The following is a 14,712-nucleotide window of genomic DNA, read 5'->3' on the forward strand; positions in this document are numbered from 1 at the left end:
AACCATAACTCACAATAACTATGATATTATTAATTGTAAACAGATAATATTCTAATTCAGTGATTCACAACATGTATGTTTCTCATCTATCAAATTGAGCCATATACCCATTAGTAATTTGATACTACTAATAATTTCATGGAATATTTAAATAGGTCAAACACTCCAGACACGTATTATCTCATTTAACTCTGAAAGGTAATTTACTGTACCCACTAATGACAGACTCTGTGCTAGGTATATAAAGATGATGAGAAGATACAGCTTTTGCCCAGAAGAGTTTTGGGCTGAGCACTAATGAATAAAAGGAATATACATCCCAGGTAAAAACAAAAAAAAACAAAAACAAAAAACAAAAAAACCAAAACTGTATCATCTGGGAAAGGACAGAAGATATTTGAGAAACCTAAAAGTTCAGTGGGACAGAACAGTCAGCAAGATGCACAGAGAAAAACCTAATAAACACTAAAACCCATATTTTATATTACAGGTATGTCATAGGATTCACATAGTAGGATTTTCTTAAGTTATTATTGAAGTGTTACAGCAAGTCCTGCTTCTCGAATTATAATTCATAAAATAATAAACCAGTACCTTCATAAAATTTCACCTAAGTTTGACTTTGCATGTGCAATCTGCCATCTGCTTAAGAAAGAACTCTGGAATTCAGAGAAATTTGTTATTGCCTACTGTTATGAATCACAGAATTAAAAGTATCATTATTAAGTTCAATACCTTTAACTCACATGCTTAGAAACTGAAGGGTAAAGTCACATTAGGAAGTGTTTAGAGAATATTTTATAAAAGGCTTTGAGAGATGCCAAGAGAAATTTTATCTTAAGAATGAAAGTGAAGGAAAAGTTACACTGTTGGAATTTTAAAATGAAAATACTCAAGGCCCTATGTACTTTAACATTATCAAAATACAGAAATTTCTATAGAAAAGGGGTTTTTACTCTATACACTTCTATATAGTAACATGAGATACTAACAGGTTAAGATTTGTGATATATGTGGGTAAAACAAAATAATATTTACTATTAATTTGTGTGATGTCGATCTAGAATTTAAAAGAAGGCTATTTTTGAAGACTCAATCCTAATTCAAGTAAAATTAGAATTTTTAAACATTGAGAAATGTGCAAAAGGAAATACCCTTCAAAAAAATCATTTCCACAAACTTGAGAAAAGCGATGACATAGTCATTAAAAAAGATGTTTTGTAGGAAAATAATCTATATGGTTGGAGGCTAAGAATAAAACATTAACAAGAGGAAATCCCCATACGGCCAGGTTGCTAACTACTTTTTTGCTTTTAGTGCCCTGTCCTTAAATTAAGAACACCAAAAGAAACCTTTTATACAAGTATGCTAACCATTGGAAATCTTGAGCATTGCCAACCAAACAAAATATGCCACAAAAGAAATGTTTTATGGCCTGAAGCAAATCCCCTGTATTTCCTGCTGCTTCTTAAATTATTTCTGCTTCTAAAATGGCATGAGTCACCAATGAAAGAAAGTCCTCAAGAGTCACCAACAAAAGAAAGTTTTCATGTTTTTCGTGAAAACAAATAAGGGGAAAAGACTCAAGCATAGGGAAAATGAGGATACATATTAAGGAAAAATATATAGCAACAAAGGAGAGAAAAAGGGACAGAGAAAGTTTTTGCATTTCATCTGGTTCACTGTTCTGGCATTTGGTAGGTATTTATCAATTCATTATGTCATTTTGGCATACTCAGTCCAAGACTGAAATACATTAATGTAAATAGATATTTAATAGTTCAACTATACATGCTTAAGTTTTCTATAATTGGGGAAAGCTGATACTATAAGCTTATCTGTATTATATATTTGATTTTTGCATACATGCAACTTAATTTTTAATTAAAAAATTAAATTTCATAATAATAAAAAATGTGCACATGAGACAATACAAAGGTATAAAACATGCTCTAAAATGTGTTGAAAATAGCAGCGATTTGAGAAAAAAACAAGAAACAAATTATGTATGAGAGAGTAACATTGTACATTAGCATAAATGGACAAATATGCAGGGAATAGACAGTTTCCACATAAAGAAACAATGAGTCTGCTTATACAATTCAAATATCAATTATTACTGCCTATTCCACGAAATTTAGAATGAGGGAAAAGATCAGCAATGATTTTAAAATCCAGAAAGCTTGATAGAACCTGGAATCTGTAAAAGTCAGAAGACATAACATTGGTTTTGGAGCTCTGAGCTCTACCAGTTTTCCTAAGCACGTATCTTTGACAAAGTCCTTATCTTAGTCAAAGTTTATAATAGCAAAAGGATTTCTCCTTAAACTTGGGATGACTGATACATTATTATGTCTATTACTTCTTGATATACTATACCAAGATGTTTTTCACATTTATATTTTGAATGCATCTTACATTCTTCCAAGTTTCAAAAACCTATTAGTGTTTTTATTTTTAAAAATAAGGAGTGAATTTATTCAGCAGCTAGGACTTCTGAATTTAAATACTTTCAGTTAACGGTGACTTAAATATTCTAATAGAGTGGAGTTGATAGTTTTTTAATATTAAGAAGATTTAAAAGTGCTTAAATATTACTGATGATTAAGACTTTAGACCACAGTGATTCTCAGCATACAAATTAATTTTGGTATCTATTTTTAAAATCAATGTTTTCTAAAGAATTATTATCTTTTGAATGATTTAAAGTGGTAAGCAGCAAATTACATATAGAAGTTTGAGCCTAAAATGACACAAACATATAATTAATTTCTCTACAAATGTCTCTAAATTAAGTCACTTGTTTTAATACAGATATGTGTAGTAAGAAAGTTACAGGGCTAGTATGAGGCACATGATAAATGTAGTCATGAAAGAAAACAATTTTTAATTTAGTAGACTCTATCAATCTGAAAAACCATGAATATTTACTATCAATTCAGCATGCTGAAAGCTAGATAAAAGTGAGAGAGTATATATAAAAAAAAGAGCAACATAAAACACTTACTATAATAGTATTAACATCAATCACAATTTCTATGATCATATACCTACATTTGAAATCATGAGTCCAATGGTAGTTTTACATTCCTAGGAAGAATATTAAAATAAACATTTATTTCCCTTTATAAAATACACATTAAAATACTGGAAAACCTTGGGCATATGGTCAAGGTCTTTATTCTGACAGCAAAATTTCAATATGATAAGAAGTACCATTAATGATATAGAACGTTTTTGTATAGATCATCTTCAGAACCTTCTACCATTTCATGTAAATGTAGCTTCTAGAAGTTATATAATTATACCTTTTCCATCCTATTACTCCTTAAAGAGTATAATCTTCACAGTTGTTTTTACTTTCTTTTACTATCACTTAGAATCTCCTAATGATTCAGCCCAGATCAGTATGGATTCATAGATTGCCTAGAAAATGTAATATACAGATAACCCCAAGGAGTTTATAGCCTTGTGTTTGGAGCAGACCAATGAAAAAATAATTTCCAAAAAACAAGGCAAATATTGTAGTGAAGATTTTTGGAGCAGGCCTATAGGAAAACCAGAAGTGGACCCCCTCAATCAACCCAGTATGGTATTTCAGGAAAGGCTCCATGGTGGTAAAATAATAATAATAATTTTAAAAATAGACAAATAGATAGAACTCATGACTCATGAAAAAAATGGTTATGGAAATAGCAGGGAAACTCAACTTGAAGTATCAGTTTGTACAAAGCTGTCTACCAAAAATTCCAGTGGAACTCACTATTCTAATCATGTTACTGATCATGCCTTGGTGGTGTTCTCACTACCACCTTTGGGCTTTGATATTTTACACCCAGCCCTTCTCCATTAGGTTCTGGAAAAAAATTAAGCCCTAATATCTCGACATCTATTATATGTCATAAAATAACTTCCCCCTTATGCATTCCATGTGAAATCAGCTATGTAGTATCCATGGGAAAATTGAGAAATGAATGACTCAATCATTTTCTGTAGGACTTTCTTCTTTCACAGAACCCGGATGGAGAATGGTTGCTTAACTGATACAATGAATTCTTATATTTAAATATTTTTACTTAAAATTTACATCTATGAAGCTTTATATTTTCTCATGATGCTATTTTTTTATATTTCTACAAATAGGTTTTGATCAAATATAAAAGGTATATGTCAAAATATATGTAAGGTGCAATATATAAAATATTTTTATTCATTGCTAAAGAAGAGCTTGTGAAAAAATAGAATTACATATTTAGAGACCATCTCGCTCACTGATGCATTGCATATAGTCCATCTAGCTTAGTAATAGCATTTGATATCAAATTTCAAAATGAAAAATTAAGAAGTTGCCTTAATGCTGCTCTCAATTATGCCTAGATTTTGACATATTGGCACCTAGAAAAGATTATAATTTTCTCACTGACATTCCATAATGCAGATAATCTTTTTTAAAAAATTTTTTAAATGTTTTTATTTATTTTCAAGACAGAGAGAGGCAGAGCATGATCAGGGGAGGGGCAGAGAGAGAGGGAGACACAGAATCTGAAGCAGGCTCCAGGCTCTGAGCTGTCAGCACAGAGCCTGACATGGAGCTCGAACTCACAGAATGTGAGATCATGATCTGAGCTGAAGTCAGACGCTTAAACTATTGAGCCACCCAGGCACCCCACACAGATAATCTAATTTGTAGAAATAATGTACTCTTTCTCCCCAAAGGCTCAGCATGACTGTTTTTATGTTGAATGGAAAAAAAGTTTCATATAAGCATTTTTACTTTTTGTGAATAGTCTTTTTCTAAAAAGTTGCCCCACCCTAACTTTGTCTTTCTCTAACCATTTCTTTCTGTTTGATCATTAAATACCCAATTTTATTTATTTTCCTTTTTGACAGCTAATTGTGCGTTTGGTGTTTTTATGTTTTCCAAAGAGTTAATCCTTTTTATAACGCTGATTATTTGGTATTCATGTCAAAAGATAGTCAAAGTACCCAGTCTATATTAATAAAATTTAAAAATATTAAGACGAAAAAGATGTGGAAGAATTCTTATAATCACAATTCAAACCTTACTATTTGAAACACTAAATTTGCACCTCTAGCACAAATTTTTAACATGCATGCCAAAATAATATTTAAATTTCTTCATGAAAGTATTTTATGAAATAGGACATGAAAATACCTACATCTGCCTGTGAAATGGATTAGGGTGATACAAATGAAATACAAATAGGAAACTTTCAGCTTTACACAATCTGGGCTTTGTTATTTGTTACATATAATATTTTTTTATTTTTTTAATACAAAATTTATTGTCAAATTGGTTTCCATACAACACCCAGTGCTCATCCCAATAGGTGTTCTCCTCAATGCCCATCAACCCCTTTCCCCTCCCCCTCCCTCCTACCCCCACCATCAACCCTCAGTTCATTCTTAGTTTTTAAGAGTCTCTTACCGTTTGCCTCCTTCCCTCTGTGTAACTTTTTTTTTCTCCCTTCCCCTCCCCCCATGGTCTTCTGTTAAGTTTTGAAATGCTACTAGTACATTGTTTGGTAAGATTCACTTCTATTTCCTCATTGATCCAACGATCACGTATATTTGAAACCAAAAATATTCAAAATAATGTTTCTATGTCATTGTAGCTCTATCAGGTAAAGAAAAATGACAATTGGCCCTAGTAACATTGAGAAAGACAAATAGTAGGTCTTTGGAAACTCAGTGATAACAATTAAAATAAACTGTCCACATTTTAAAGGTACTGGAAAGTAAATTATCACCTACCTGTTGTATGTAAGGAAAAACAACAGATTTTCATTCATACTTCTTTTTTGCTGAAGAGGCTTAATATTTACCTAATATTATAGCTTTTTAATATGTTTATATGCCATCTTTTGTGGGATTGAATCACTCATTCTATGATTAAAATCTAGTCCACATGTTGAACAGGAAAAAAAAAGGCCACATAATCATATATTACCTTTTTCAATATGCATCCTTTTCGATTCATGTCCCATATCATGACCAGCCAAATCTCCCTCTTTGGGCCCAGGGAGGACGTTTGGTGACAAACCCATCAGCATCTGGTTCATGGACAACCCATTCTGATGGACAGCTGTCAAGCCCGAAACAAAAGAACAAAGACAGAAACACCATAACACACAATGTTCAAACAAGTTAATTAAACTCATTTGGACTCAAAAATAAATAAAATATGATGGTCTAAATTGGCATTATAATCTAACTCTAAGAATACTGAGAATTGGTAACCATGATAATCTTAAGAATAAGAAAAATAGTGGAAATGAAAACATTTTATCTTATTTTTATTTCACAAAGAATATAATATTTTTAATATCTGGAATACTTTTGAATGGCCATAACACTATGAGCACTAAAAGCTGTTAGCTTTCAACAAGATAAGGCACTGAAATAACTGTTTTGATATTCATAATCTATACTAGTCAATAAAACACAAGGTTTCATAGATACCAAAGTACTTCTTTAAAATTTGGATTTGAACTCAAACTTGAATATACAAGTGCCCAATTAATATCTATTAAATGGCTGAATGAATAAAAATAATAATTGCTTTCTTGAAGTATTGATAGTAACCTGTAACTGCTGAAATAATAAAGTAGATAACAAAACACCCTTATGATTTTCAAAATCCAGTCAATAAATTTCTTAATAAATTGCCCATGAAAATCCTAGTTGGATGAATACATATTCCATAAAAACTTACCTTCTCTGAAAAAATAAGATTTTTTTGGAAAATATCATAAAACTATATATATTAGGAATTATCATTTGGAAATCACCATAGCAATAATTGTGTGAAGGAAGAATCTTCAGCAGATGATTCTAAAACGAGTGGAGTGAAAGTTTGATGAAAAATATAATATCCATGTAGTCTTAATATGTTTCCTCACAAGACTTATTATTGTTACTTATTACTTACAAAGGTTTAAAAAAAAAGAGTAACTTTACAGCAGAGAAATCTAGTATTTACCACCTTAACCAAGAGATAGTTATGACAAGTATGGGAAAAACAAATGTCTACTGGAATGATATACCAAGGGCATGCTATCATGCTTCTGTGATCCTTGCCAAAATTTCATAACTTAAGTCTAATCATGAGAAAACAAAAACATCCAATCTGAGGGAAGTTCTACAAAATAAATGGCCTATATACTTTAAAAAATATCAAGATACTGAAAGACAAAAAAGACTGAGGAATGGCTCCAGATTAAAAGAGACTAAAGGAATATGACAAGCAATTGCAACACGTGATCCTGGGTTGGCTTTTGGACCAGTAAAGAAAATCTTTTGCTACTAAGAATACTAGTGAGAAAAAAAATAAAAATCAATAATAGTGGGAAAGTTGGTGAAATTTGAAAAAGATTTATAGTTTAGAGAATGGCACTATAATAATCTTAATTTCCTGATTTTGATCAATGCTCTGTGGTTATGTAAGAGAAATTCCTTGTTTCTAGAACATAAACAATGATGTATGTGAGGTAAAGAATCATGATGTCCACGATAGGAACATTAAAGTGCCATTAGGCCAATATCTCTTTCAGAGACACTGATGATCGGGTGAATATGGGTAACGAGTGTGAAAGAATTTTTTGTATTATTTTTGAAATGTCTGTTAGTCTAATTTTCAAAAAAACACATTAAAATATGCACATATGTGAACATGTATTTGCATATGTGTGTGTGCATGCATTTGTGTGCATGTGTACGTATTTCCATTTGGACAATCATGGTAGTCCAAGCATGCAAAAATTTCTCCCTTGTTATATCAAGAATAAAAAAGAATACAATGATTAATTTAAAACATGAATGTATAACAAAATTATTTCAAATTGTTCCCTATCTGCCCATAATTTCCATTTAAGTGTCATGAAAAAATATTTTTCTTTCTCTAGGACAGTGCCTTTTCACTGACGACATCTTATAAAAGCATAAAAAATGAAATGAATATGCATCATAAAATCTAATGTCAGCACTGCACATAAGCATACAGAAAATATTTTATATGAGAAATTGTTTTAACGAAACCAAACTTTGGGAATTAAAGTTTGCCAGCCCCAGCAAATGTCATTGATTTGGAATGGTTATCAAATGATATTTTCACTTTTATTAATACACAATGATTATCATCTCTTACAAAATTAGGGAAATATGTTCTAGACAGGCCAAATCAAGTATTCATATTTAGAATTATGTTGAACTATATAATTATCAATAATTAACTACTTTTTAAATAATTGTATTACATACAATTTAACCTAATATTTCTTATCTCAATAATATTCATATTAAGGATTTCTGCTTTATGCAAACATTCTTTATGATTTATAAAGACACTTTGTAGCACATGTTTTTCCTATTATAAAAATATTCTCAACAACCAAATAACTTCAGTAAGTTATGTGTAATTAGATATAGTTCATACCACAAACATGATTCCTTCAAATTAACTAAATCCTGGAAAGGATACAATGGCTATTGATTCTGTCAACCGATATAGTCACTGTTAATATGTTCATTTTATTGGAAGAAAAGTATTAGATTCTTAACACAAAATACAGATACAAAACAACCAGTTCATTGAATGGTATTTTTAACTTTACTCTTGATTTTCTTGGTTAAATATCTAAAAACGTTATCATAAAATACAATAGAGCCCCTGCTCTTTAGAATTTAATAATAATATCTGACAATGATATGCATCATTGACTTACTAATTCAAATCCTAAAATTTAAACAATTTAAAATTCTTCCATCCAGCGGTCATAAGAATGACAAAGCAATTTTTTTAAGTCTATCGTTTTGACTGTTACTTACTTTTATTTCTCTCTGTGGATATTTTTCTCAACGCAGGGGTGAATTCTGAAAATGGATAAATTTCAAGAACTGGTGGGGGGGGGGGAGGAGGGGACAAAGGAATAAAGTTGAATAATCCCTAAGCCATATACCTAGCCACTAGCTACCTGCGAGCTGGAGGTGTTTACTTCAGAAACTAATCTGGAAGGTTACTTTCTCTGTTTCATAGCTCAAATCTTTATGTGTGGCATCAAGGAGAGGGAGTTTATATCAGAACCTGTTAATGTAGTACCATACCTCATGATATTGCAAACTGGGAAACATAATTTTGAGAGATGGCTATTGCTACAGAGCTTCAGAACATGATACATCTGAGATCTATTTGGAATGAGGGCATTTTGATTAGAAAAGCCAGCTGCACCTAATAAAGTTTAAAATGGTGACAAGTAGAAGTATGAGACCTACGGATTCTGTCAGAAGAGCTCTCGGTCCGTGCTGGGGAGCTGGACACGCTGCTGCTGCGGTGTGATGATGGGTGGCTGCCAGGCCTCCGGCCCTCCTCCAGAGAGGGTGCAGGCGAAGGGCTGTCCGGGACTCGCTCCTGGGGCACCGGGGGAAAGAATCGGGGGAGAGAAGAGGTAAATACATGGGAACTTGACTTCCTTCGCGAGTGTTGATTTTCGTTAATCCAGTACTGTAGAAATGCAAAGGAAATAAATTCATCCTTCGCTGACATTTTAACCTTTCATTTGAACAAAGCCAAAGTAGGGAAAGATGAGTTAGCAAACTGATTCTACAGGCAAGCAGATCCACAGATGCCAATCCCCTCTTTGGATAAAAAAGGAGCCCAAGAAGGCAATCCTTTCATTTTTATTTTTTTAAGCTAACTTACTCATCAAGTGGGAGAGAGAGAGAGAGAGAGAGAGAGAGAGAGAGAGAGAGAGAGAGAGGAAGAGGAGGGACACAGAGAGAGGGAGAGAGATAATCCTAAGCAGGCTCCACACTGTCAGCATGGAGCCCAACATGGGGCTTCACCCCATGACCCCCGTGATCATGACCTGAGCCTAAATCAAGAGTCCGATGCTTAAAAGACTGAGCCACCCAGGTGCCCCAGAAGACAACCATTTCAGAGCCTATTAGACAACACAAAATAACAGAACAAAGCAGGTTTCAATTCTAGACAATTATCAATTTAAGGAAATCCCTAGATTCTATCGCTTCAGCAGTGTCTAAGGATCATTTAGCACACAAATTATCAATGTGACAGACCATAATAACAATACCAGAGGAGTTATTCACAGCTATTTCATCATGGCACTGCTCTGGACACACTTGGATGGTCACATTTTAAGGCATCATAGAAATCGATTATTATTTAACATTGGAATAATTTTGTTTGATTCAAATAATTTTCAGACTACCCCCTTCTCTTAGCTCCAATTCAACCACATATATGTATTAGGAGAAATTCATGAAATACATATTAGTTGTAGCCCAGGGAAACTTGGTATTGTATTTCCTGATACTATTTTGTTAACACATTCGTCCCATTCTATATCTCCCCTGCCAAGCTCTGAACCTTCCCCCTTAAACTAATGTGCAAATATATGATATAACTGCCTCCAATGACCTATTATGGTGTTACAGATTAAATAAGATACCTACTTATTAACATTTTCTTCTTTGAGCAGTAATACATTTATACCTTCAGACATCAAGGCACATAGGCCTTGAGGAACTGTCTTTTCCATAATTAATAAATATTTGAATGGTTAAAAGCAAACTACATATGTAATAAATAAAATTAAATAAATAAATAAATAAATAAATAAATAAATAAATAAATAAATAAATACATACATACATACATACATACATACTTATTCAGGTGCCAAAATGCAAATATTAAGAGAGCAGGCTTTAAAAAATATAAAAGAAAAAAAAAGTTCTAAAATAACTAACTTGTGAGAGGTCAACTGACCAGTGAGAATGAGGGTCATGCATATCTTTGGTCTCAGAGGCCCCATTGGTCTGGTCAGATTCCCATTAGGATGGTTCCTGTTCCTGCTTTGCATTAGAATCACCTGGGAAGTTCTTAAACATGCCTATGTCTGGGCTTTGCTCCCAGAGATTCTGGCTTACTCAGGATTAGGGGATGAATTGTGTCCCCAAAAAGAGTGCAGTCCTGATCCCCAGTACCTAAGAATGTGACTTCATTTGCAAAGAAGTTTTTTTGCAGCTGTAATTAGTTAAAATGAGGTCATACAGGAGTAGGGTGGGCTTTTAATCCAACATGACCCGTGTCCTTACAAGAAGACATTGTGAAGAAATGAGAGAAAATGTCCTATGAATAGAGAGGCAGAATTGGGCTTTAGAACTGAGTTAGTAAGAATGCCAAGGATTTCCAGCAACCACCAGAAGCTATGGAGAGATAAGGAATAATTCTACCTAGATCTCAGAGGAAGCACGGCAATGACTGACATCTTGATTGCAGACTTCGGGCCTCTAGAATGTGAAAGTATACATTTCTGTTGTTTTAAACCACCCAGTTGATGGTGCTTTGATACAGCAGCTATATACACTGAATCAGAAGTAGAGCCCAGACATCAGTATATTTTTAAGACTCCAGGTGATTTTAATGTGCATTTAAAAGTGAGCACTGCTGGTCTCATTCCTGCTTAATTTTTCAGTCCTGAACATTGTTGATAAACATCTTCCACATATATGCGAAGTCTTAATTTTTGAAAAAGCATGACAAAGAAAACGAAAATAACCAGAAAAAATGACCAAGCCCTCTTCCAAAATTCATGCCTAAACCAATTTCCCATTATATATATTCCATGGAATAAAAGAAGTAGTCCCATAAGAAACTTCATGACCGAAGATTTGAGAGGTCTCTCAATACTGTAGCCAAAACAAAGGAAAAGAGAAACAACAACAACAACTAAAATCTTTCAAGAGTTTCAATGCATATTAGAATCTTGTTGTAAAGATAACATTTTGAACTTTAGGAGCTTTTGGACTAAAGTGTGTGGGTTGGTTTCTGTAAAGGACAATTAAAACCTCCCACAGGAGAGATGTAGTATCAATATTATATAACACTAGCCCTTTACCTTAATTGATTAGAGGTTAAGTGCTCTATTTTCTACAAACAACAAAACTGGTATGTAGGTAAATGTAAACCTGACATAATATATTGTCCTACCCGAGTCACGTGGGGTTGCATTTGAAAGACAGAAAATAAGCAAATGAGAGACAGAAGTGGGGCAGAAGAAAGAGGAAGACATAACCCCTCAATATTAATATTTACAATTAACTTGTTTAGGGAAGTTTATGACACATCATACGTTTGTTATACTAAGGGATACCAATATAAGATGGTATCCAACTGTGCAATTTGGAGGTGAAAATATTTTGGAATTGGGGCACCTGGGTGGCTCAGCCAGTTAAGCGTCTGACTTCTGCTCAGGTCATGATCGCACAGCTTGTAAGTTTGAGCCCCGCCTTAGGCTCTGTGCTGACAGCTCAGCATCTGGAGCCTGCTTTGGATTCTGTGTCTCCCATTCTCTCTGCCCCTCTCTCTGTCTCAAAAATAAATAATAAACCATTAAAAAAAATTCAAACTATTTTTAAACCTATGTCTCAAATAACACAAAAATGAACATATCAGTTATTTTTCCAAACTAAAAAAATCAAAGAAGGTATACTTCTAAATGACCTGAGGTCTTTAGTCCACACGGCAAACAAATAACCTAAGTTTCTAAAAAACAAAAAGATACATGATTTAAAAGAATAGAGAACTCATAACTGGATGCTGAAAGTTACTTCCTATCTTCTAATTGCAATTATAAATCCTTTTCTTTTTAACATTCACTCCTACCCTAAATTATGAAGCAAACTATACATTTATTATGTGTCCAGTTTAATGAGTTCTGTCAAGATCTAGAACATTCCCATAACCCCAGAAAGATTTCTCATGCCCTTTTCCAGTCAATTCCTCTGGTTCTCATAAACAACTACTTTCTGAATTCTATCACCGTAGAGTAGATTTTCTGGTTCTAGAATGTCATAAAAATGAAATCATATAGTAAATTCTTTGTTTCTGGCTTCTTCACAACAAAATGGTCTTTGAGATTCATCCCTGATATTGCATGTGTCATTAATTTACTCTTTTCTACTGTTGAATATATTCAACTGCACAAATATCCCACAGTTTGTTACCCTCTCCCCTCCCCCAAATGGCAATAAGGTCATGTACTTAACTGCTTGAAACAACACTGTACTTAATGTGTCTTTCCAGTAGCTATTCAGATATATCTTGGAAAAAGCATTCTTAATCCTTTATGTATAATACTGTATACAATTCATTTATAGTCTGTATAAATGTATTAATAAGTTATGCTACAGCTAACTGCATAAATGACCAGAGATACACTAAAAGGAGTCTAATCTTGATTTCTAAGAATTCTAATAAAGAGAACACAAATTTGTCTAGACTTTAAAGGTCAATTCCTCATACATCTGGCTCTCACACACAAAAGTACATGGTATGTATTTGAAAAAGAACAGTATATATATATACATGGGTGTGTATATATATATACATGGGTGTGTATATATATATACATGGGTGTGTATATATATATATACTGAACAAAATGTTTATATATAAACATTATATATTATCATTATATATTATCATTATATATTATGTATAATATATTAATATTATATAATGATAATATACATATTATCATAATATATTATAATATATAATAATTATGTCATTATATATTATCCTTATATATAAACATTATAATATATATGTATATATTATGTTTGTTTGTTTGTTTATTTATTTAGAGAGCTAATGGGAGAGGGGCAGAGAGGCAGACAGAATCCCAAGCAGGCTCCACACTGCCAGCGCAGAACCTGATGCAGGGCTCGAACTCATGAACCATGAGATGGTGACCTGAGCTGAAATCAAGAGTCAGATGCTTAACTGACTAAGCCACCCAGGCACCCCAAGAACACTCTATATTTTTCTTTGCTGAAACTAAAATTTTCTAAACTAACCATTCTATTTTCTTCAAAAAGTCACTTTGACGATGTTAATTCATCAATATGTTTTAATATTTCTCATAATAATTATGTAAGTGATCATACATGCAGTGGCACATGTTTGGATGCACAGAGATAAAGTGCAATCTTGAAATAAATCATTCCCTCTAAAGTCATTTTGCAAGTCTGAGTTTCCTGTCATAATAGATTTCTTACTGGTGCTAATGGAAAGCATGAGAAACTGATTTTTTCCCGAGATATTTAACTCATAAACTACTTAAACACTTAATGCATAAAATTTTGGCAACGATAATCATGCCATTAAAAATATTTATTTTATTTTCCACATAAGTATAAAAATTATTTCATTAGTCAACATATTTAACTGTCAAAGCTTTCCTTGATATTCCTTTCATTCATGCATTATTCACTTATTCATTTATACATTCAAAATACTCTAAACATCATATACTAAACTAGGTAAAAAATAAACTGGATTTAAATCTAATGTAAAATACACCTTAAAAGCATAATTGAAGGCTTAGAAAATGTAGGTGAAATTGTATTTAATTTAGCTTTAGCTTATTTTGACTTTAATTATAATTGTTTCTCTAAGAACAAAGGATACAAAGACAATACTTAATACTTTGATTTAAAGAAAATATTTTAATTTATGCAAATTTTTATTATTTAAAAGCTAAGTATTCAATTGAAACTTTCTGTAAATTGAGACACAACATATTCAGTCATTTCACTTAATGTATAATTTCAATCTTTGGAACATGATGTATTGTTCTTTGAAGAATTTCATTAAAGTAAAATCCA

General features: G+C 32.4%; 1 protein-coding gene across 2 annotated transcripts in view; it reads right to left on the reverse strand.

The window, feature by feature from the left end:
- Positions 1 to 14,712, reverse strand: part of DACH1 (dachshund family transcription factor 1) — a 432,209-nt gene that overhangs the window by 108,189 nt on the left and 309,308 nt on the right. Inside the window, exons 5-7 of one of the 2 annotated variants that reach the window (XM_045054176.1) lie at positions 9,292 to 9,427; positions 8,848 to 8,892; positions 5,972 to 6,106 (exon numbers count right to left, since the gene is read on the reverse strand). In XM_045054176.1, coding sequence (XP_044910111.1) covers positions 5,972 to 6,106; positions 8,848 to 8,892; positions 9,292 to 9,427 — 316 coding nt within the window. The remainder of the gene's footprint in view (positions 1 to 5,971; positions 6,107 to 8,847; positions 8,893 to 9,291; positions 9,428 to 14,712) is intronic. The other variant, XM_045054180.1, reaches the window with a different exon arrangement.

The sequence above is a fragment of the Felis catus genome, chromosome A1 (genome assembly GCF_018350175.1).
Source record: "Felis catus isolate Fca126 chromosome A1, F.catus_Fca126_mat1.0, whole genome shotgun sequence".
Lineage (NCBI taxonomy): Eukaryota > Metazoa > Chordata > Mammalia > Carnivora > Felidae > Felis > Felis catus.